The sequence below is a fragment of the Saccopteryx leptura genome, chromosome 1 (assembly GCF_036850995.1).
Source record: "Saccopteryx leptura isolate mSacLep1 chromosome 1, mSacLep1_pri_phased_curated, whole genome shotgun sequence".
Classification (NCBI taxonomy): Eukaryota; Metazoa; Chordata; class Mammalia; order Chiroptera; family Emballonuridae; genus Saccopteryx; species Saccopteryx leptura.
In genome coordinates, this window is record NC_089503.1 from 99,340,225 (window position 1) to 99,360,880 (window position 20,656).

Below are 20,656 nucleotides of genomic sequence, written 5' to 3' on the forward strand. Positions count from 1 at the left end.
ATGTGAATATACTCAATGCAATCAAATCATATGCTTAAAAAAGGTTAAGATGGTAAGATTTGTGTTATATGTATTTTATCATAATTAAAAATAATTTTAAAGTGTGGAAAAGCACTTATTTTTAATTTATTTAAAGGTTTCACAAGTTATTATCATATTGGAGGCCTTATAGTTAGTAGTTTATAGCACGAGCTCTACAGTCAGAATGCTCGTGTTCAGTGTAACACCAGGCGAGATGTTTAACCTCATTGTATCTCAGTTTTCTTATCCATAAAATGGAGAAAAGAGAGTAGTTATCTCATAGGTTTATGTATTAAATAAATCAGTGTATCATGTAGCACTTAACTAGTGTTGGGTAGAGACAAATGTTCTATAGTATTAGTAATTGTTAGAATTACTTGATAATTTTAACATCTAAAGTCCTCAGGATTCTAAATTTGCTGATTTTGGTGATCCTTGTTCATGGTGGTTTTTTCCTTTTTAAAAAACTTGACTGATCTTTGATTGTGAACTCATATTTGGAGGATCTTTGGGAAGCCCAAGACTCTAAATTTGGGATGTTTTCCTTCTCCATTAGATTTGCCTCCTTCAGCTGTCCCTGCTTCCTGTGGGAGTCCTGGGTTCAGCTCCCCACGCTACCGTGGGTCTGGGTTTAGTTCTGTTCCTTGTCCCCAGGGCAACCCAAAATTTTAGTTAGCCGTTGCTTCCAGATCTCCAACTTAGTTTTAGCTCATGATCTTGATAGATTTATTATTTATTTATCTTCGAGGATTTATGTTATGTCCTAAGAACCTAATAAGACATTAACAAGTGTATTTCATCTAGGATTTGAGTAAAATAAAGCAAGAGGGTCCTCAGAATACTGGGACTTCCATACTCGGGCCAGAGAAGTCTACTGGGACTTACTTCTGTGATTGCAGAAACTTATAGTCCCAGAACCCAGCTTGGAGACCACCCCATACTTGGCAAGTGATAAATGATTTAAAAAAAAAGAATTATAAAACCACACCCAGGGTTGTCTAGGCAGAAGTTAGGACTCTGAGGTGCACTATCTCTTTCCAGGCACTTGGGGAGCCATGATTCAATGTCATCCTTGAATGCCTAAGTCATCTCCCTCCCAAGCCATGGATTCTCTCGAGCCCATGGCTGATATCACAGGGAGGGGGTGGGGAGGAGGGCAGAGGAAGATGGCCTGTGTGGGTAGGAGACTTGCCCACCTGGCTTCCCCTGTCTGAAGCTCATTATTGCTCCTACTCAGCGGCTCTGGTCTCTATGTCTCCCTTTCCCCCAACCCTCTACTCTGGAAATTAATTGTCTTCCCAAGACCTGTCCCTACCCAGGGGGAATAAAATTGTGGTTCAACAGTCATAGCCCAGTTCTTATTAAGCAGCCTAGTCAGACTATATCAAACACTTCATATACCTGTTTAATGAATGTGGCCATATTGGTAACAATAACAACACCAGTAAATACAGTAGTTGGGCCAGCAGCAGGACAGTGCGTTTTACATTTCAGCTGGTTCCTTGCCCTGGTAGACTTGGAGATGGGTTCAGAAGGAGGGGGCTGGATCACACTCTTTTCTCCCTCCATTCCAGCTCTTGTTTATCTGGGCTCTCACCAGAGAGCCTACTTCTCGTCAGTGAGGTGGGAATGTTCCTTCTGGGCTTAGCAATGCCTTCTGAGACATTGGCCCAGAGACTGGCCTGTTTCCTGGGATGTGTCTTTCTCCTTGGGATGCTGGGAGCACCAGGGGGACACTGAGCTGGGGCTGCTGCCTTCCTCTTGGATGCATCTGGGCTATGGGTCTCTTACAAGAATGGAGACCTTTTGTTGCACCAGAAAATGCTGAGGCTGTAGACAGAGAGGTGTGCCCAAGAACTCTTGCTCTGTGTCTGGCTTCTGGAGGATCCCCAAGTGGGCAGGAAGGAGGGAAGCAGTTTCTGACACTGCAGAGGGGCAGTGACTTCATGGCTCAGACTAGAATAAGAGACCAACAAAGAGAGAATCAGCTGAACAAAGTAGTGACATGTGCACAATTAATCTTCCTTGTCTGAAGCTCTTTGCTTCTCTCTCTACCCTCTGGGGATGTCTCATAAGCCTTTTCACCTTCCTTCTCATCAGAATCTGTTCTCTGGAAAGAATCAGTCTCATTCTGCTAGAAAATAGACAGGGATAAAGCTGGGTGTGTCCCATTATGCATTTAAGGGAGCCTCTGATCTAAGGGATTTCAGCTCTTAATGATGAATTCTAGGCTGTGACTTACTGGTAGGGAAAATTATTTGGGATATAAAAGGTTGTCTCAGATACATTTAAATTATCCTAAGGATAGAAGAAGGAAAGAGGACCCAATAGACAGGGCAAGCTTGCTCACCTTCCAGACACTGTAGATCCAGTTGAGATAGGCTGCGACTTTGGTGTATACTCCTGGGGTACTTGGGCCCCCACAGCCATGGCCCCAGCTCACGATGCCCACAACTTGCCACTGGCCAGAATGATACATCAGGGGCCCACCACTGTCACCCTTTGAGAAAGCAGAGCAGGGGCTGCTGGGTAAGGCAGGCAGAATGGGGTAGAGGGGTGGGTTTCTCTTTCCTCCCCCTTTACTGGTCCACCTGTTGTCCTGCACTCCTCAGCGTTCTCTGCTGGTCTGCCTCACTTCCTCTGCTCACACTGTTCCTGTGGCCTAGAATGTCCTTCTCTTTTGGGCTAAAGTGTTCTTTAGAGGTCAAGTAAATTATGGGTGTGCCTGTAGCCCTCTTTCTTGGAGACCCACAACCCATACTGGCAGATTGAAGGCTCTAAGGGGTCCTGCAGCAAGGAAGCCTGGTTATCTCTGTTTAATATAGTACCCAAGTGTATTTAACCACCAATGGAGTATCTATTTCAGCCCAGGCAGTGTTCTAACAATTGGAATTCCATCAATGAAAAGAATAAGGATCCTTGCCTTCGGGAAGCATAGAATCAAATGGAGCAGGTGGTGGTAGGGGAATAAACAAGCACACAACAAGACAGACAAAAAAAATCCTGACCAGGCAGTGGTGCAGTGGATAGAGCATCAAACTGGGACATGGAGGACCCAGGTTCAAAACCCTGAGGTCGCCGGCTTGAGTGCAGGCTCATCTGGTTTGGGCAAGGCTCACCAGCTTGGGCCCAAGGTTACTGGCTTGAACAAGGGGTTACTCGGTCTGCTGTAGCCCCTCCGGTCAAGGCACATATGAGAAAGCAATCAATGAGAAACTAAGGTGCTGCAACAAAGAATTGATGCTTCTCATCTCTCTCCCTTCCGGTCTGTCTTTATCCATCTCTTTCTGTCACAAAAAACAAACAAACAAACAAACAAACAAAAAACACCACAAGACAGACCAAAAACAAAACAAAACAAAAAACCAGATAGCAAAAGGTGCACTTATTAGGATGTTTGCTTTCCTAGTTCCTATAACCCTTGAGGCTTCTTCCCTCAAAACCTAATATATTGTGGCCAAACAGCTGTTTATGCACCCACTGTCCTGTAGTGTGCATTCCCTGAGTGTAGACACTGTCCCCAAAGCCCAGCACTGACCTGGCATTCAAAAGATGGCTAAGAGGTGCCTCTGAGTGAAAGAATTGAGTGACTGAAAACAGAGGTGGGGTAGAATTAAGGGTTTCAATGAGATGGTCTGGGAGGGTACTCTGGGGGTGGAGAAAGGGCAGTGTGTCCAGCGGGTTGTTGGGGGGGCAGGGTGAGAGGACCTCACATCAGGACTCATCCAGCATGATATGTGTTTTCTCTAGTGAAGTTCAGTGGCTTGAGGACAGTTATAGAGAAAACTGGCCTGGAATTATTGCCCTCAAGGGACTCATACCCCTGTAGATGATGGGAAGTAAGGCTGGGTGAGGAGGGCAACATCATCTTCGTATGTGAAATACATACACATTTAAAATCTTTCTGCTTGTCTCCATCCATCTATCCATCCAGCCCTCTATCTTTAGCTGACTATAACTCTTCTTTCCCTCTTTTTCTACCTTCTCTTTTCATCACACATTGAGTGCCTGCCATACGCAAGACGTCATGTGGGACATTCAGCTTTTGAACTTTCTTGTTTCCCTAGGACCTACATCACGATCCATAGAATTCCCTCTCAGTCCTCGGAGGCCTCACCTGGCAGGTGTCCACGCCGCCCTCCAGGATGCCTGCACACAGCATCTCTTTGGTGACTTCCCCTTGGTATGCATCCTCTGCATTGCATCGAGTTCTGTCAATGACCTGGACTGAGGCCTGCAGTAGTATGTCAGACATCTTCCCTGGGAGGTTGAAAACACGCTCACATCCTGTCCTTGCCTTCTACCCTCAGCCCAGGATAATTTTTCTGGGTTACTACATGCTTGGACCTGCAGGATGGGTTATTTTGAAGGATAGTCCTCCTTCCCATTACCTTGAGAGCTGCTGCCTCTGCTCTGTGTTCCCGAGCCCAGAACTTACCTCCGCCCTGCTCTGTAAAGCCCCATCCGATGACCCATAGGGGTGTGGCTGGAGTGAGCTCCTCATCAGAAAAGGGCAGGCAGATGGGCCTGACTGTGCCTGCCAGGGGCAGAGAGGAAGAGGGGACCTAATGTTCAGGAGAGCCTGTGGTTAAGCCTTCTATAACACATTCCATAGGATGCTAATAGAAGTGGCAAGAGGAAAGGGTTCTGTGGTCAAATAAGTTCAGACAATGTGGGTTAAACACAATAAAAATTATTTAAAAAAATTAAAAATAGTCCTGGCAGGTTAGCTCAGTGGTAGAGCGTCGGCCTGGTGTGCAGGAGTCCTGGGTTCGATTCCTGGCCAAGGCACACAGGAGAAGCGCCCATCTGCTTCTCCACCCCTCCCCCTCTCCTTCCTCTCTGTCTCTCTCTTCCCCTCCCGCAGCCAAGACTCCATTGGAGCAAAGTTAGCCCAGGCACTAAGGATGGCTCTGTGGCCTCTGCCTCAGGCGCTAGAATGGCTCTGGTTGCAACAGAGCAACACCCCAGATGGGCAGAGCATCGCCCCCTGGTGGGCATGCCAGGTGGATCCCAGTCGGGCGCATGTGGGAGTCTGTCTGACTGCCTCCCTGTTTCGAACTTCAGAAAAATACAAAAAAAAAAAAAAATTAAAAATAACTTTCATATCTTTAATATCCAATTGTGCTCAAAGAAGAGCACTATAGTATAAAAATGTTTCCCAAATTTATTTGAGAATAGAGCCTCTTTTCCCCAAGGGACTAGTGTCTGTGGAACCAACAATTGGAAATGCTGATCTTAATACCATCCAATATAAGCATGAGTCATCTAACAGAGGCGTTCCAATATCCGATGGGCTGCTATACAGTGATGAGCTCCCTGGCCCTGGAGGAGAGCAAATGGTACAATGACCCCTTGGCAGGGATATTGTGCAGGCTCTTGGCATGGTTAGGGTTGGAGGATGGACTACATTGTCTCACAACTCCTAGACTGGGTGAATCTATGATGCTCACTTAAGGTGCTCTGCATAGAGAAACAGATCTCAAAGCTCTGGCAAGGGATGGGGTGGGATGTCAGCTGGCAGCTTGAGGAGACCTCACGGCATCAGTGATGTTAGGCTGATATGTTTGCTGGAAACAAATGGGCAAATGAGTTCTTGGGAGAAGTGATGAGCCCAAGGCCACTTAGTGAGCTAGTAGAAGAGTGGGTATGACCCAACATAAGGGGCTCTGTTCCCAGGTGCCCCATCTCACCTGAGAACGTGAGTGGGTGCTGCAGCTTCACAAGAGCAATGTCCTTCTCTTTGGGGTAAGTGGCGTTGAACTCAGTGACAAAGATTTTGGCCACAGGCAGGGATGGGAAGTTGCCTAATTTGTCTGAGCCGACTCTCACCTTCCAGTTGGGCACATCGAGATGCTTCCTGGGGGCAGAGACAGTGGGTTTGACCTGAGCCAAGCATGAGGAGGCTTTGCCTAAAGCTGGGTCCCCAAGGCTCTGGGGATTAGGGTGCTGCATGTCCCTGCTTTAGGAGGTAATGATGGTGAAGGCAAGGGTGATGGAGAAGGGATAGTCCGAAGAATCACTTACCATAGCCCAAATTCTAGAAGGGGATTTGATCCCTTTTCCCCAGTAAAACCTGCCCAAGAAAACTTCTAACTGAAATGCAGGGGAAGAGGCTCTTCACAAGGCCTGCACTCCGGGGCCCTGGCACTGTCTCCTCCAATGCTTTTATTATCGTGGTTACTTGTGTGACACTTGCATTGTGGTCATTTATGTTATGTACTCGTTTTTCTTCCCCCTGACCCCAGACACAGCTTAAGGACGGTAGTCCAGGAAAGATTTATAGCTTTTGTCAGAATCTCAGAAAAGGATTAAGAATCACTGGCCTAGATTGTCAGTTCCTCTAAGTAATGGAGCCTAATGCACATGGACACACAATATAATGCTTGGTACCTAGTAGGAACTCACCAGAGGTTGAATGAAGGAATAAACGAAAGTAAAGAAGGCCTGGGAGGCCCTTCTCTGGAAGAGTGGGCAGGTCTATCTCTGCTGGCTTGTAAGAAAATTTATACTTTTTTTGTTTTGAAGTTATTGGATATAGTAAGAGAATGGCAGTTACTCTAGACCCGAGAACCAATTCCTAGAGGACTAGCAGAGGGAGAGCCTCCTCGGACTCCAGGCAGGGCAGAGCTTCTGTGGAGGGAACAATCTGGGATGGACTGAGAACACTGGGTTTCTGATGGCTTCTAACCTGGAGGAGATCAAACATGGTGACTACTGCCCTCTGCTCATTGGGGTGGCCGTACCCTAGGGCATAGTCTTTAAGGATAAAAAGGAGTGAGGGTCTCAGAACACAGGTCAGGAGATAGGGGCCCCAGACACTCAGGCCCCCTATGGCTGTGACTCCCACAAGGCGCTCTTGCAGCATGGGCCTTACCTGAAGCAGTGGGCCGCGGTGAGGATCCAGTGGGTGTCCACGATACTCCCTCCGCAGATATGTTGCTTGTTGTACTGGATGCTGACCTGCCAAGGCCAGGAATCCACAGAGGCAATCTCTCCGCCCACCACCCGAGGGGCCCTTAGGCTCTCCCCACAGGCTGGGCTCCGTAGAAAGGAGGGGAGAAAGCAAGAGTCAGGCTCTTGGGAGATGAGGCTGCTCTCCTTAGTGCCCAAAGTCTATCATGAATAGGCTGCTGTCATTGGGACGGAGGGTGCTGAAGGGGACTGGCCAATTTGGAATGATTCATGAAGAGATATGAGTGTCCTAGACCACAGGCTTTCCCCTACTCTCCCTCTTTTTTCCAGCTCTGGATGTGCTTAGGAGTTTGTAGTATAAACATGTGAACGTGGGTGTATCCATTGTGCTGGGAATCCATGACCTTCAATCTAAATGGTGACATGAAATTAGGAAAGTTCTGTCCAGGTGGCGTGTCCCCAAGCCCCTCCCACTGAGGAACCGGAAACAGAAGCCCACAGCCGGCTCTGGGAGCTGAAGATGCAAAGAAAGTTTCAAAAACTGGTTCTCCCCATCCTAAATTCACCTTCCTCCGAGTTCCTTCCCCCTGCTGAATGAGTCTCCCAAGTTGACATTCTGTTCTCTCCTTCACATTCCATATCTGCCCTGGCTTTCATATCTGACCCTTGAAGTCTTATAACAACTGCCATTTCCACCTCCTCGCTCTGTTCTGAGCTTCTTCAATCTTTCTGGTGGTCACGGCCACAGAGCTTCTGAAGGGGAAGGGCTACCACTCTTTCTGGGCCTATGGTAGACGGGGACTTTTCAAACACCACTGAATTCCAAACAGTGCTTTCCACATGTCACCTCTAGCACTCCTCCCAAGCCCCTTAGCATCCCTCTTTGTTTGTAGGGCAGAGTTTAAACTTCTCCGGGCACGTCCTTCTGTCCTTATATGAAGTTTCCATTTAGCCAAATCAATCTGCTTGGAGCTCCCTAAGAAGTCATTCTGTTTTTTGTTCAAGGAAGCCCCTGTCTGTGAGATACTACTTCCTCTCTTGTTTATCTAAATCACTGATTCATTCAGCAAATTTGTACTGAATGCCTACTGTATCTCAGGGATGCTATGAAGAGACTGATGGACAAGACAGAAAGACAGACATAGTCCCTCCCCTCAAGGAGCCTGCAGTTCATCCTTCAGTGTTTAGCCTGGGTACCACCTCTTGGCCACCCATTCCCTGGGGAATTTTCTTTCTTGGAACGTCCATCGCCTGTCCTGGGTGTTCGCCAGCCTTTCATTGTTGTCATGCTTTGAACTTGTCTTCTCAGTGAGACCTAAAGCTCCTGAAGGTCGTGTCTGTGACTTAAGATTTTGTGACTTCAGTGCTATTCAGCTCAGCACATGTGATGATGTGACCATTCATTCATTCCCTAGTCACCAGGTGTCAGCCCCACACATGTACTATAGTATTGTAGGTATTGTGGGAGATCACATGATAGTGACTGAAAGTTTTAGTGTCCAATAGGGAAGCGTATGTACTGTTCAACTTCAAGGGCAGTGATGATGACTTTCTCCCTCTCGCCAGCCCCCGGCTGTCCAGTTTCTGGCCGTTCTTCTGGGCTCTGCTCAGTTCTTTTCCCATGAGGCTGGTAGGGTGAGCTGGTCCACAATGCTTATTTTCTATTCTAAATTCTTCTGTTAGGGCTAGGGGGTCTCCTGGGATCCTCTTGGACAGTTGGACTACAGGACTTCTTGGGAGAGAAACCTCAGAGAGGTTAGGTGAATTACTCGAGACCACACTGAAGCCAGGGCTGGTGCTCAGGTCTCCTGATCCTCCGTGCAGCCCTCTCTGAAGCACGTCAACTGTGACATGCAACCACTCAGTTCAGCATTTCCCACACGTGGCCTTGCACCTCTCTCTGCTCACTTATCCAGTCCTGAGGGGAGTGGCCAATTCCTCACTTTTCTCCTTCCAACCAGCACCTGACAGTGCTGGACACATTCTCACTGTTCAGTGACTCTGCTAAACAGAGTTTGGCTAACCCAATCTGAATAACTGAGCTGACTGTGGGAAAGTTCTGTGGGCCCTGACCAAGAGTGAGAGGGATAGAGGCCCAGTCCAGCTCTCTCCAGTTTTCCTACTGTTTCTCCCAGGTCCCACTCAGGTTGTCAGGCTATGTGTGAATGGTAGGAGGAAGTTCTTAATGTCAATCACTTGAAGGAGCATTGACCTACAAGCCCAAGGCTCACAGAATTAAGGCTAGGACAAAAACAGAGTGAAACTTAGAGTCCGAGGGATTTAGGAGTGAGGGTGAGGGTCTTTCTGCATTCTCATTGCTGGCCCAGGACCCAAACCCTCAGAAATGGGCTGTACTCACCAAGGCAGTGCAGGGACACCAGGGAGCCTGAGAGACAGGGCCTGGAAGGGAGAAACAAAGGCCTGTGTTTTCTGGCTCCCCGCTGGCTGGGAGGCAGGAACTCAGGTCTCCTGGTAGTATTGATCCAAGTATCCTCCCAACCTGGGAAATATGGACTCTGCATAGGGGGGTTGTATAGAAACTGCATCTCCACTCAGTTCAGTTCGATTTAATTTGATTGGACTCAGCGCCCCTGTGGCAAACATCTACAATGCGCTGGGCTCCTGGCAGCCAGAGATGGAGGAGGCAGAGGCTGGGAGGTGTCTGCCGCTCTGCAGGTTTTTTTTTGTTTGTTTTTTGTTTTTTTTTCTGAAGCTGGAAACAGGGAGAGACAGTCAGACAGACTCCCGCATGCACCCGACCGGGATCCACCCGGCACGCCCACCAGGGGCGAAGCTCTGCCCATCAGGGGGCGATGCTCTGCCCCTCCGGGGCTTCGCTCTGCCGTGACCAGAGCCACTCTAGCGCCTGGGGCAGAGGCCAAGGAGCCATCCCCAGCGCCCGGGCCATCTTTGCTCCAATGGAGCCTTGGCTGTGGGAGGGGAAGAGAGAGACAGAGAGGAAGGAGGGGGGGATGGAGAAGCAAATGGGCACTTCTCCTATGTGCCCTAGCCGGGAATCGAACCCGGGTCCCCCGCACGCCAGGCCAACGCTCTACCGCTGAGCCAGCCGGCCAGGGCCTACTCTGCAGGTTTGCCAAACAGAAAAGGAATGGGACTTCAGTGGAATTCCAGGCAAGATCCTTCTGCCCCTATGCCTGTCCTTTTCAGGATTCATCCTGATAAACAGTCAGTACTCAGCAACATCCCTGACTGCTAAGAAGCCAGCACCCTCTTTGAGCCACTCTGCTACAGGTGACAGTTTTCATTTAGATGACATGCTCTAGTTCAGGGTAGTGACACATGAGAATAGGCCATGACAAAGGCCACACAGGCTCTGTTTTGGCAAGTTGGGAGTATGGGGAGGCCTTGCTCTGGCATGGGTGAGTGGTACGGAAGGACAAAGTGGTCTTTGGAGTATTGCCGGTTGGGCTTAATAAGAAACAGAAGGCAGTAGAAAGAGAAATGGTTTTACCATTCGATGATGGGAAGGCCACCAAGATGTGAACAGCACATTTTGTCACACTAGCTGTCCATTGTATTAAAAAACATCAACACAGAAAATCTCTCAGAAATTGGTTGTCCAGCACTTGGTATCTAACAGTCTGCTTGGCCAGGAGCCCTTCTTGTTGCCTGGCTCACTCTCCCCTTGCTGCATCTATGCAGGGTGGGCTGGCTGTAATGCTGATGGCTGCTCCCCCCCCCCACCACCACCACGTGCAGGCCAGGGGATGTCTTCTCACTTACCCACTTGCGTTTTGCACCTGAAGCTCCTGGCTGTTTGCTGTGATTTCAACAACATCTAGATTTTGGTCTGGGCTAATCTTCACAGCTTTGAAGGTGGGTTTGCTGCTTATTTCAGGATGAGAGAGAGAGACGTGAGTTAGGGCAGGAATTTAGGACAAGGTGGTGGGAATAGCCCACACTCAGAAAGAGGGAGGTCGAGAATGCCCTCTGGGGCATGGCAGGGAAGTGGAGGTGGTCGTGGTTAGAGGATGGTTCCTGCTTTGCTACATGATAAGAGACATTCCCTTGGCATCCCAGGACTCAGCTCTAGGCACAATGCTGTCATGGCCTTGCTTTCTTGGGCAGGGAAGCTTAGTCCAGAACCCATCCCATTGGAGAAATATTAGGGACACACTTCCCTCACTCCCAACTTTGTCCCTGTTTCAAATGTCCCAGCAGTTTCTTCTGTTTCACAGTGAGGGGAACAAAGAGACAAAGGGACCTAGGAGAAACCCAGGCAACTCCCTCTATCTTGGAGGGGACGGAAATGTGGATATTTGGCTCTCTAAGGCAGGGGTCAGGAAACTTTTTGGCTGAGAGAGCCATGAATGCCACATTTTTTTAAATTTTTATTTATTTATTCCATTTTTAGAGAAGAGAGAGAAAGAGAGAGAGAGAGAGAGAGAGAGAGAGAGAGAGGGAGGGAGAAGGGGGAGGAGCAGAAAGCATCAACTCCCATATGTTCCTTGACCAGGCAAGCCCAGGGTTTTGAACCGGTGACCTCAGTGTTCCAGATCAACGCTTTATCCACTGCGCCACCACAGGTCAGGCGAACGCCACATATTTTAAAATGTAATTCCATGAGAGCCATACGACAACCCGTGTACGTTACGCATTATCCAATAAAAATTTGGTGTTGACCCAGAGGACAGCTGTGATTGGCTCCAGCCACCCGCAACCATGAACATGAGTGGTAGGAAATGAATGAATTGTAATACATGAGAATGTTTTATATTTTTAATGTTATTATTATTTTTTTTAATTAAAGATTTGTCTGTGAGCCAGATGCAGCCATCAAAAGAGCCACATCTGGTTCACAAGCCATAGGTTCCCGATCCCTGGTCTAAGGCATCTGGTCTGAATTTGGTGGTGGAGGTACTTTTATAGTTTCCTTGGAGATAAGAAGTGAGTCCAGACAAACATTTCTCTTACTTAGACCACCTTATTTCCGCTAATTCATGTTTGCCTTCTTTCAAACCTTAGGTATATGTCTTCGTCTTTCCAGGAAGATTTCCCTGATTAATCCCATCTTTCCAATTGTTCCTTTCCTCTTTCTCATCTGTTTCATCCCTCTCCATCCCCAGTCATGTTAGTGCCAGGTCTACATGCGGGGCTCAGACCACCCCACAGCGCTGGCTGACTGGCTGGCACAGTTTCACATTTCCAACCAGGGATCTGGCCCAAGTTGGTGTGTTCAGATGTTACATCTGGGAGGACTGGAGTCTAGCAGTGTTTGGTTTTGTGTTAAGAGCCCTCAAGACCAAGGTGCTTGTCCTGGCTCTGACACTAGCTTGATGTATAATGTTGGCAGGTCGCATTCTATCTCTCTACACCTCACTTTCCCCTCTGGCAAAGGTTGGGTGGGCCAGATGATCTCTAGAGTCCCTGTCACTTCTAACTATCTAGGCTTTTGTGGTGTTGGGACAAGAAGGACCACCTATTCAGGTGGAAGAAGAAAAGTAGAGAAATCTGAGACCCAGAAAGAGGGACAATCGTAGAAATGGACAGTCCCGGGAAATTTAGCTGCCATTTACTGATTACATCCTGAGGAATAATTCTGACCAGCATTGATTTTATAGAGATCAAGAGCCAGGTGGTTTGAAGCTCCAGGAGGACAGCATTTCCAAGAACCTCTAACCTAAGAGCCCTTGGGAATACCCTGTTTTCATAATCAAGCCGCAGCCTGCTGTGCTGGGTGCAGCTAGCTGACTCTGCAGTGGGCTGGACTGCAGCAGGGAGGAGGGGTGGTCACTGAGGAGAGCGGAGCAGGGTGAGCCTTCCCAGTGGCCCTCAGAAATGAAGGTGGTAAGGTGTCCCGTTCAGAGGGTGCTGGGCGTTGTACCCTGTTGAGGGGAGAGAGCAGCAGGAGCCTGACAACCAGAGAGCAGGGGACAAGCAGGTCTGATGGATTATTAGTAATGGCTGCCTGGAACATTTACTGAAAAAGAACCTTGAGGCTGCTTTAGGGATCGATGCGAGAGAGTTCTGTGATTGATTGATGGTGTCTGCCCAGCACAGGGGTCGGGAACCTATGGCTCACGAGCCAGATGTGGCTCTTTTGATGGCTGCATCTGGCTCACAGACATCTCTTTAATAAAAAAAATAATAACGTTAAAAATATAAAACATTCTCATGTATTACAATCCATTCATTTCCTACTGCTCATGTTCATGGTGGACAACACCAAATTTTTATTGGATAATGCCTAATGTACACGGGTCATTGTATGGCTCTCATAGAATTACATTTTAAAATATGTGGCGTTTATGGATCTCTCAGCCAAAAAGATTCCTGACCCCTGGCCTAGCACTTATCATTTCTGTCCAGTCTCTGGGTACAGTTTCTTAGAATCATGAAGTTTGGGGCCTGTCAGGGGGAGGTTATCCCACTCTACAACTGAATACATCTTCTCTAGTTAGGCTCTCTGAGCGATCAGCTGTTCCCCCTCCCCTCCCTTTATATATGGAACCTCAGGAAAGAGAAAATGACCCAACCTAGACTCAGAAATGCTCCCAGAACTCCCGATGCCCAGAAATTAGGGGATTTGGTTACAGATTCCAGTTCTCTCCCTCTCAGCTACCATGCAAAAAAGTTACTTCCTTTATCCAAATTTATTTCTAAAACAGATATAAAAATAACTACTTTCTTGGTTTTTGCCAAGATCAAATGAATATAAATATATACACTATATTATAATTATATGCACCTCATTATAATTATATACTTCTTCATCACTGAAGATTTGGAACTGCTTTTAAATTTGCTGAGAAAGTTGGGATTGCTGATGGAACTCCAAAGAAATCAGGTTTGTTTAAACCAAATTTTAATCAATATGACTTCTGTCTTCTGAGACGGAGATGCATCTTATAGGACGAGGAGTGAAGAGTGGGAAGTAAAAGAAAGGAGAGGTTGCCAAGGAGCTGGCACTCTGTGTGTGGGGTGGGGGGCACATGTTCTCCCACTGACACCTCACACCCATCCTATGACGCTGTCATCACTCTCCCCAGTTAGCGCTCCAGCAAACCGAGGTGTAGGAGAGTGAACTTGGGAGACTGCTTGTAAGTAGAAGTGCTGGGGTCAAAACGGTTCCGTCTGACACCCACACATGTGTTTTCAGGAAAGAAGGAGAAAAGGAAGAAGGAAAGGGGGAAGAAGTGGGAAAGAAGAAGGACTACAGTGAAGAAGAGATGTCACAGGGGAGAGGTGACAGCCTCTGAGGCTTGGGCTGGGTACCTGTCAAAGCCCATCTGCCCACAGGCTATCTGGGCCAGAGCTTCTGTGAAGTTGTCAAAACAGGCAGAGGCCCAGTTCCTTGTGGCCGGGTCTAGCACCTGAAGGGTGGATCGGTCGCTGGAGAGGCGGACTGGAAGAGGAGGAGGCTGGGTCAGCTGCAGGGCCTGTCTGGCCAGCTGCCCTCAGAATACATTATGAGACCAGCCAAGCTATGCCCACCCATGACTGAGAGCATCACAGACCTCCAACCTTGTCAACCTCAAGGGAAGCTCCTCCATTGGGCTTTGCTCGACTGAGCTTTATGTTGATAGTAGCTAGGGTGACCAAATGTCCTGTCACCCTGGCATAATTATTAATTGTTCCTCCTTTTGCTGCCATAGGTATCAGTTTTGGTGATATTATTACATGGCCCTCTACCCATGGTTCACACAGCTTGCACAGCCTGGGGAGACTTCTCAGTAGGGCACCTAGCTCCTTCTCCAGGTGAGGTTAGAGGGGGAGGCTGATTGAGAAGTACTATTGGCAGTAGGGTGGCAGGTGCCCATAGGTGTTTGACTTCTGATTTAAAAAAACAACTGTATATATACATACATATACATATGTGCATATATACATTAAAAAATATATATATGTGTGTGTAGACACACACACACACACACACACACACACACACACACACACGAAGTCATTCAGCCCTGCTCCCCAAAGCACCATTGCCCATGAACTGGGCTGTCTTTCCTCTTCAGAGTCCAAGCACTAAGTGGATCAAGTGGGCCTAGCCCAGTCCAAGAAAAAGCATGGGTTTTTATGTTGAACACATCTCATATTGCTTTGAGGGACCTCACTTGGTTCTGTGACATAGCATGTTACAATAAACACACACACACACACACACACACACACAACAAGAAGGACCTTATCACAATAGCTAATTAGTTGCCTTACTGTCTTTTCTAGTCATCTTGAAACAATGGAAAGGAAGGAACTCCCTAATCCACCCCTCTGCCTAAGTTTCGCCCAAGCACAGCAGAAACAGGGCAAGCTCAGTTATAAATTTCTGTTTCCTTCGGTCCACATTTACCAAATATTTACATTAAGTACTGAGATCAGGTAGACAAGATGTTCTGTTGTCAAGACCCTTCCAATCAGGGTGGAAACCGACAGGGGCAAATGGACCACTAGAACCTGAGCTGACTTTCTGCTGAGCCCACTCACCTGGGTCCTCAGCCCCTGGACTCACCTGCCACTGGAGGCCCGTCAGGGAAGCTCTTGACGCAGTGCTGCTCATCCTCCCCTGTGGCACAGTCCCGCTGGCCGTCACACAGCTGCCTCCGGGGGATGAAGTGGAGGGACTGGCCACAGAGGAAGTAGTATTTGTCCAGGATCACCTTAACTGGAAGACGAGGACAAGGAAAGGCAGAGAGGCCTGAGGATCAGGCAGGCCTTCTGGGGGCAGAGGGCACTGTGTTATCCAGAAAAATAAGCTGCTTGGAGAAGGGCAGATCCTGATTCCAGACCCAGTTCCGCCACATAGTGCTGGTGTACTTGGTCCTGAGTCTCAGTTTTCTTATCTGTAAAATACAGATAATAAAACCCGCTCCATACCTAAAGATGGCTGAGGAACTAAGAGCTACTGTGTGTGGGAGAGATTTAGAAACAGCCGCACTAGCTGCTCTTCCCCCCCACTCCACCCCCACCGCCGCCTACAGTGCCTCTGGTAGTGGGGGCAGCACGTTGGGTCTGGGGTCTGAAGGTGGGGCAGTAATGAGGGGGTAAAGGGGGTCGGGGCTGCCACTTACTGAGGACAGCCACAATGACAATGGTTGCCAGGCTCAACAGGGCTGCGATGATGGGGATCCCCACTCTTTTGAAGGTCTCCAGGAAAGGGCGGGGCTTGTGCGTAGAGGTGACGTCTGTGGAGTGGAAGGCAGAGCCTGCAGTCAGGACTTAGAGACCTCTCCTGCTGAGGCCCTGGTCTCCTTGCATTAGTCTCAGCGCTGAGCCTCAGAAATGCTTTGGGGACAGTTTTGCTTAGCACTGGGGGTTATGTCTTCAGAATAGTTAGCTTCATCAGCACATAGCCACCCCGCCTCCAGGCTTATCCACTTCACAAGGGCCCTTCAGAAGAGCCTCCAGCGCAGGGTTTTTCCCCTTGTCTTAACTTAGGGTGTCCTAGATGTTTCACCCTGTCCAGTCAGACCTGCCTCTGCCCTGGGAGAGGCACAACCCATTCATTTTAGTATTATTAATTCTCTTTTCTAACTTATCTTTCGATTTAACTATAAGCTTGTGGAGGGCAGAGGCCTCTATCACAGTGTGTACTTAGGAGAGGCTGAATAAATACCCGCTAATGAAAGCGTCTGCAACTCAATTCAGTAAACAGCAAGTCTCTAAAACTGTCCTTGTCTTTTTTTCTTTTTTTTTTTTTTTTTGTATTTTTCTGAAGTTGGAAACGGGGAGGCATTCAGACAGACTCCTGCATGCGCCCGACTGGGATCCACCCGGCATGCCCACCAGGGGGCGATGCTCTGCCCATTTGGGGCGTTGCTCTGTTGCAACCAGGGCCATTCTAGCGCCTGAGGCAGAGGCCATGGAGCCATCCTCAGCGCCCAGGCCAACTTTGCTCCAATGGAGCCTCGGCTGCGGGAGGGGAAGAGAGAGACAGAGAGGAAGGAGAGGGGGAGGGGTGGAGAAGCAGATGGGCGCTTCTCCTGTGTGCCCTGGTCGGGAATCAAACCCAGGACTCCTGCACACTAGGCCGACGCTCTACCACTGAGCCAACCAGCCAGGGCCCCTTGTCTTTTTTTTTAATTTAATTTTTTCATTGATGAAAGAGAGAGAGAAAGGGAGGAAGGGGGAGAGAAAGAGAGAACGAAAGAGAGAAGCATCAACTCACCATTCTACTTAGTTGTTCTATTTAGTTGTGTACTCACTGATTGTTTGTCACACGTGCCCTGACCGGGGATCGGCCCATGACCTTGGAGAGCTGGGACAACGCTTAATCCATTGAGACACCCAGTCAGGGCTAGAATGGTCTTGGTCTTTAAAGGAGGTTACCATTTGTGGGGAGAAGCAAAGAGAGACATAGTTGCCACCACCACACTGGATACCATCAAGCACTTAAATGGGCCTTTGTAGATGGAGATGGGACAGGGAGGAGCTGGACCAATGACAAAGGCCTGGGGGTGGGGACTGTGGGCTCCTAGTGTGCCTGGGAGGTCAGGTGAGTGAAAGTACCCTGCGGAGGCTGGACTGGCAAAGTCAATTGGTGGAGAATCTTGAATACAATGCTAGGGGTTTGGATTTTATCCTGAAGGCAGAGAGGAGCCATGGAGAGCTTAGACAGCAGAGATACACAATCATGATAATATTTAGCAAGATGCACCTTTCATCAGTGAGGAGATGATTTGAAACAAAAAATGTCTGGGCGCAGGGGACCATGTAGGAACCTACTGATGCTTAAAAGCAGAGGTAATAACAACTATATTGTCCATTTTACATTGTTATCCAAGGAGATGGTACATGGGCAAGGCTTTGAAAAGTCAAATTCTCAGGAAGGATCAGAGACAGGTTCCTCTGGGTCTCCTCTCCTTGCAGGTAGTAAGCTGGGGAGGTGCTGCAGGGACGTTTCCATGGAGAACTAAGGCAAGAGTCACAGGAGCCCTGAGAACCTCTAGAACAGGGGTCCCCAAACTTTTTACTCAGGGGGCCAGTTCACTGTCCCTCAGACCGTGGGAGGGCCAGACTATAAAAAAAAAAAAAAACTATGAACAAATCCCTATGCACACTGCACATATCTTATTTTAAAATAAAAAAACAAAATGGGAACAAATACAATATTTAAAATAAAGAACAAGTAAATTTAAATAAAAAAACTGACCAGTATTTCAATGGGAACAATGCTCCTCTCACTGACCACCAATGAAAGAGGTGCCCCTTCCAGAAGTGTGGCGGGCCGGATAAATGGCCTCAGGGGACCCCTGCTCTAGAATGCAGTAGGTCAGTTCTCTTCCTCTCCACCTCCAAGTGACTTGCTCCCTCACTTCTTTCAAATCATTCCTTAGATATCACCTTCTTAGTGAAGCCTTCCTTGGCCTCTCTATTTTAAAGGCAATCTTCCAACATTTCCTATCCTCCTTCCCTGTTTTTTTTTCCTTTTCCAAAGCACTTATCACCTCTAAAGTACCCTATAACTGTATCTTACTTATTTTGTAATTGTTCCCCACCCTCCCATTCCTGCCTGCCATGAAGACTCCATGAAGCTCTTCGAGGGCTCCCAATAGATCATTCATCTCTGGGATGACAAGCTAGCCTCACATCCCCGGGTGCTCAATAAATAAAGCATACACAAATGAATGAATAAAATGTCACCATGTCCATGGTCCCAGGAAAGAGGACAGTTCTGAACACTGACTGCTGGAACTTTAAAAGCAATATCTGCTAACACTATTGATAACCTACTTTACACCAGGTCCTAATAACACAGACAATACCAGCCCACATCCTCCAGGCTTAAGGTTTAAATTCTCCCTCTAGAAGGAGCACCAAGTTTCCTACATGATCCTATCAACAGATTCAATGATATCAGCACTTATTGGGCCCCGGGTTCTAGAAGGGTGCCATTCTCTGCTTTTGAGGAGCTGAGGGAAGAGATAGAAACAAACATAACTTGCTGTCATTATTCAAGGCAGAATAAAATGAGACCTACAAGAAAGATGGAAGATGTGTGCTTAAGAAAGCGATTCATTTATCCATTCAACAAATATTTGTTGAGCGCCTACTACAGACCAGGCACTGTTCTGGACGCCAGGGACTCAGAGGCTGAAGTAGACAAAGGAAAGCCAGACCTGAGCTTACCAAGGTTGTTCAGGGGTTGATCACTGTCAGGATCCTGCAATTAAAGGAGAAACAGTCAGTGAATAGAGGGAGAGACCTCTCAGGGTGGGGCTAACAGGCCACGAAGGCTCTTGGTTCTTGTCTGCATTCCCTTCTCCCAGCTGAATCTAAGTTTATTATCTAAGTCTCTGTGATAGCCAAATAATTGATTCAAAATATAAAATCAATTATATATCTATATGACCTGGTAGAACTAGTTTACTAATTTTAGTGAGTAGTTAGCAATTGTAGAAATGACTGTTTGTTGGCTTGTTTTGTGTGGTTAAGTTTCTTAAGATGATTCTACTCTCAAGAGCAGAATCAATCGTTTGTCAATCGTTTGTCCACTTATATAGGTGTAGTTCTGTAAACTCTTGAACAAAATGTGTACTCCTGTGGCCAATAAGTGCCAAAAGATGCTCAATATCATTACTCATCAGAAAAATGAAAATTCAAACAGAATGAAGTATCTCTGTATATCCACCCGAATGGCTAAAATAAAAAAGGTTAACAATATTAAGTGTTGATGAGTATGTGGAGCAACTGGATTTTTTTTTTTTTTTTACAGAGACAGAGAGAGTCAGAGAGAGGGATAGATAGGAACAGACAGACAGGAACAGAGAGAGAGATGAGAAGCATCAATCATCAGTTTTTCATTGCAACACCTTAGTTGTTCATTGATTGCTTTCTCATATGTGCCTTGACCGTGGGGCTACAGCAGACCGAGTAACCCCTTGCTCGAGCCAGAGACCTTGGGCTCAAGCTGGTGAGCTTTGCTCAAACCAGATGAGCCCTCACTCAAGCTGGCGACCTCGGGGTTTCGAACCTGGGTCCTCTGCATCCCAGTCTGATGCTCTATGCACTGCACCACCGCCTAATTAGGCACAACTGGAATTTTTATACATTGTTGGTGGGAGGGTAAATTGGTACAAATGCTTTGGAAAATAGTTTGGCTGAATCTACTAAAGCTAAACCTATGACTATTCTATGACTCCATGACCCAGCAATTATAGTCAAGAGAAACAAGTGTATATATATCTAGCAAAAAACCCTGTACTTGAATGCTTGTCAAAGCTTCATTCATAATAATTAAAAATTGAAAAAGCCCAAACATCAATCACTGGTGAAGTAGATAAATAATTATGGTGCGTTCATATAATGGAATATAACTCAGCAGTGGACAAGAACGAGCTAATGTTAATGCAATGACACAGGAGTGAATCTCAGGCATAATAACAAAGAAAAAAAACTAGACACAAAAGAGCATTCTCTGTACAATCTCATTTACATTAAGTTGAAAGGTAAAGCTACTACTCAGTGACAGAATTCAGCATAGCAGTTTCCACTGGGGAGGTAAGGAAAGTTATTGGAAGGAGCATAGTGGAGCCTTCTGTAATGCTGGAAGACTTCCAGATTTTGATCTAAGTGTTGACTGTGTGTGTGTGTGTGTGTGTGTGTGTGTGTGTGTGTGTGTGTGTGTGTGTAAAAATTCATTGAGTGGTATACTTTAGACTTGAATACTTTACTGAATGTATGTCACACCTAATGAAACAAACAGACAAACAAAAACACAAAACCACCAGAGCACTGTGACATTTCTGTGAGTGTA

General features: G+C 47.3%; 1 protein-coding gene across 2 annotated transcripts in view; it reads right to left on the reverse strand.

Moving 5' to 3' along the window:
* Positions 1 to 1,405: 1,405 nt before the first annotated feature.
* The window catches only part of TMPRSS4 (transmembrane serine protease 4), a 32,757-nt gene continuing 13,506 nt past the window's right edge, over positions 1,406 to 20,656 (reverse strand). The window contains exons 2-13 of one of the 2 annotated variants that reach the window (XM_066372491.1): positions 19,030 to 19,063; positions 15,972 to 16,085; positions 15,413 to 15,565; positions 14,173 to 14,302; positions 10,681 to 10,782; positions 9,296 to 9,336; positions 6,899 to 7,058; positions 5,715 to 5,881; positions 4,460 to 4,558; positions 4,139 to 4,281; positions 2,372 to 2,521; positions 1,406 to 1,977 (exon numbers count right to left, since the gene is read on the reverse strand). In XM_066372491.1, coding sequence (XP_066228588.1) covers positions 1,966 to 1,977; positions 2,372 to 2,521; positions 4,139 to 4,281; positions 4,460 to 4,558; positions 5,715 to 5,881; positions 6,899 to 7,058; positions 9,296 to 9,336; positions 10,681 to 10,782; positions 14,173 to 14,302; positions 15,413 to 15,565; positions 15,972 to 16,085; positions 19,030 to 19,063 — 1,305 coding nt within the window. In that variant the 3' untranslated portion in view covers positions 1,406 to 1,965. Of the gene's footprint in view, positions 1,978 to 2,371; positions 2,522 to 4,138; positions 4,282 to 4,459; positions 4,559 to 5,714; positions 5,882 to 6,898; positions 7,059 to 9,295; positions 9,337 to 10,680; positions 10,786 to 14,172; positions 14,303 to 15,412; positions 15,566 to 15,971; positions 16,086 to 19,029; positions 19,064 to 20,656 lie in introns of both variants that reach the window. The other variant, XM_066372487.1, reaches the window with a different exon arrangement.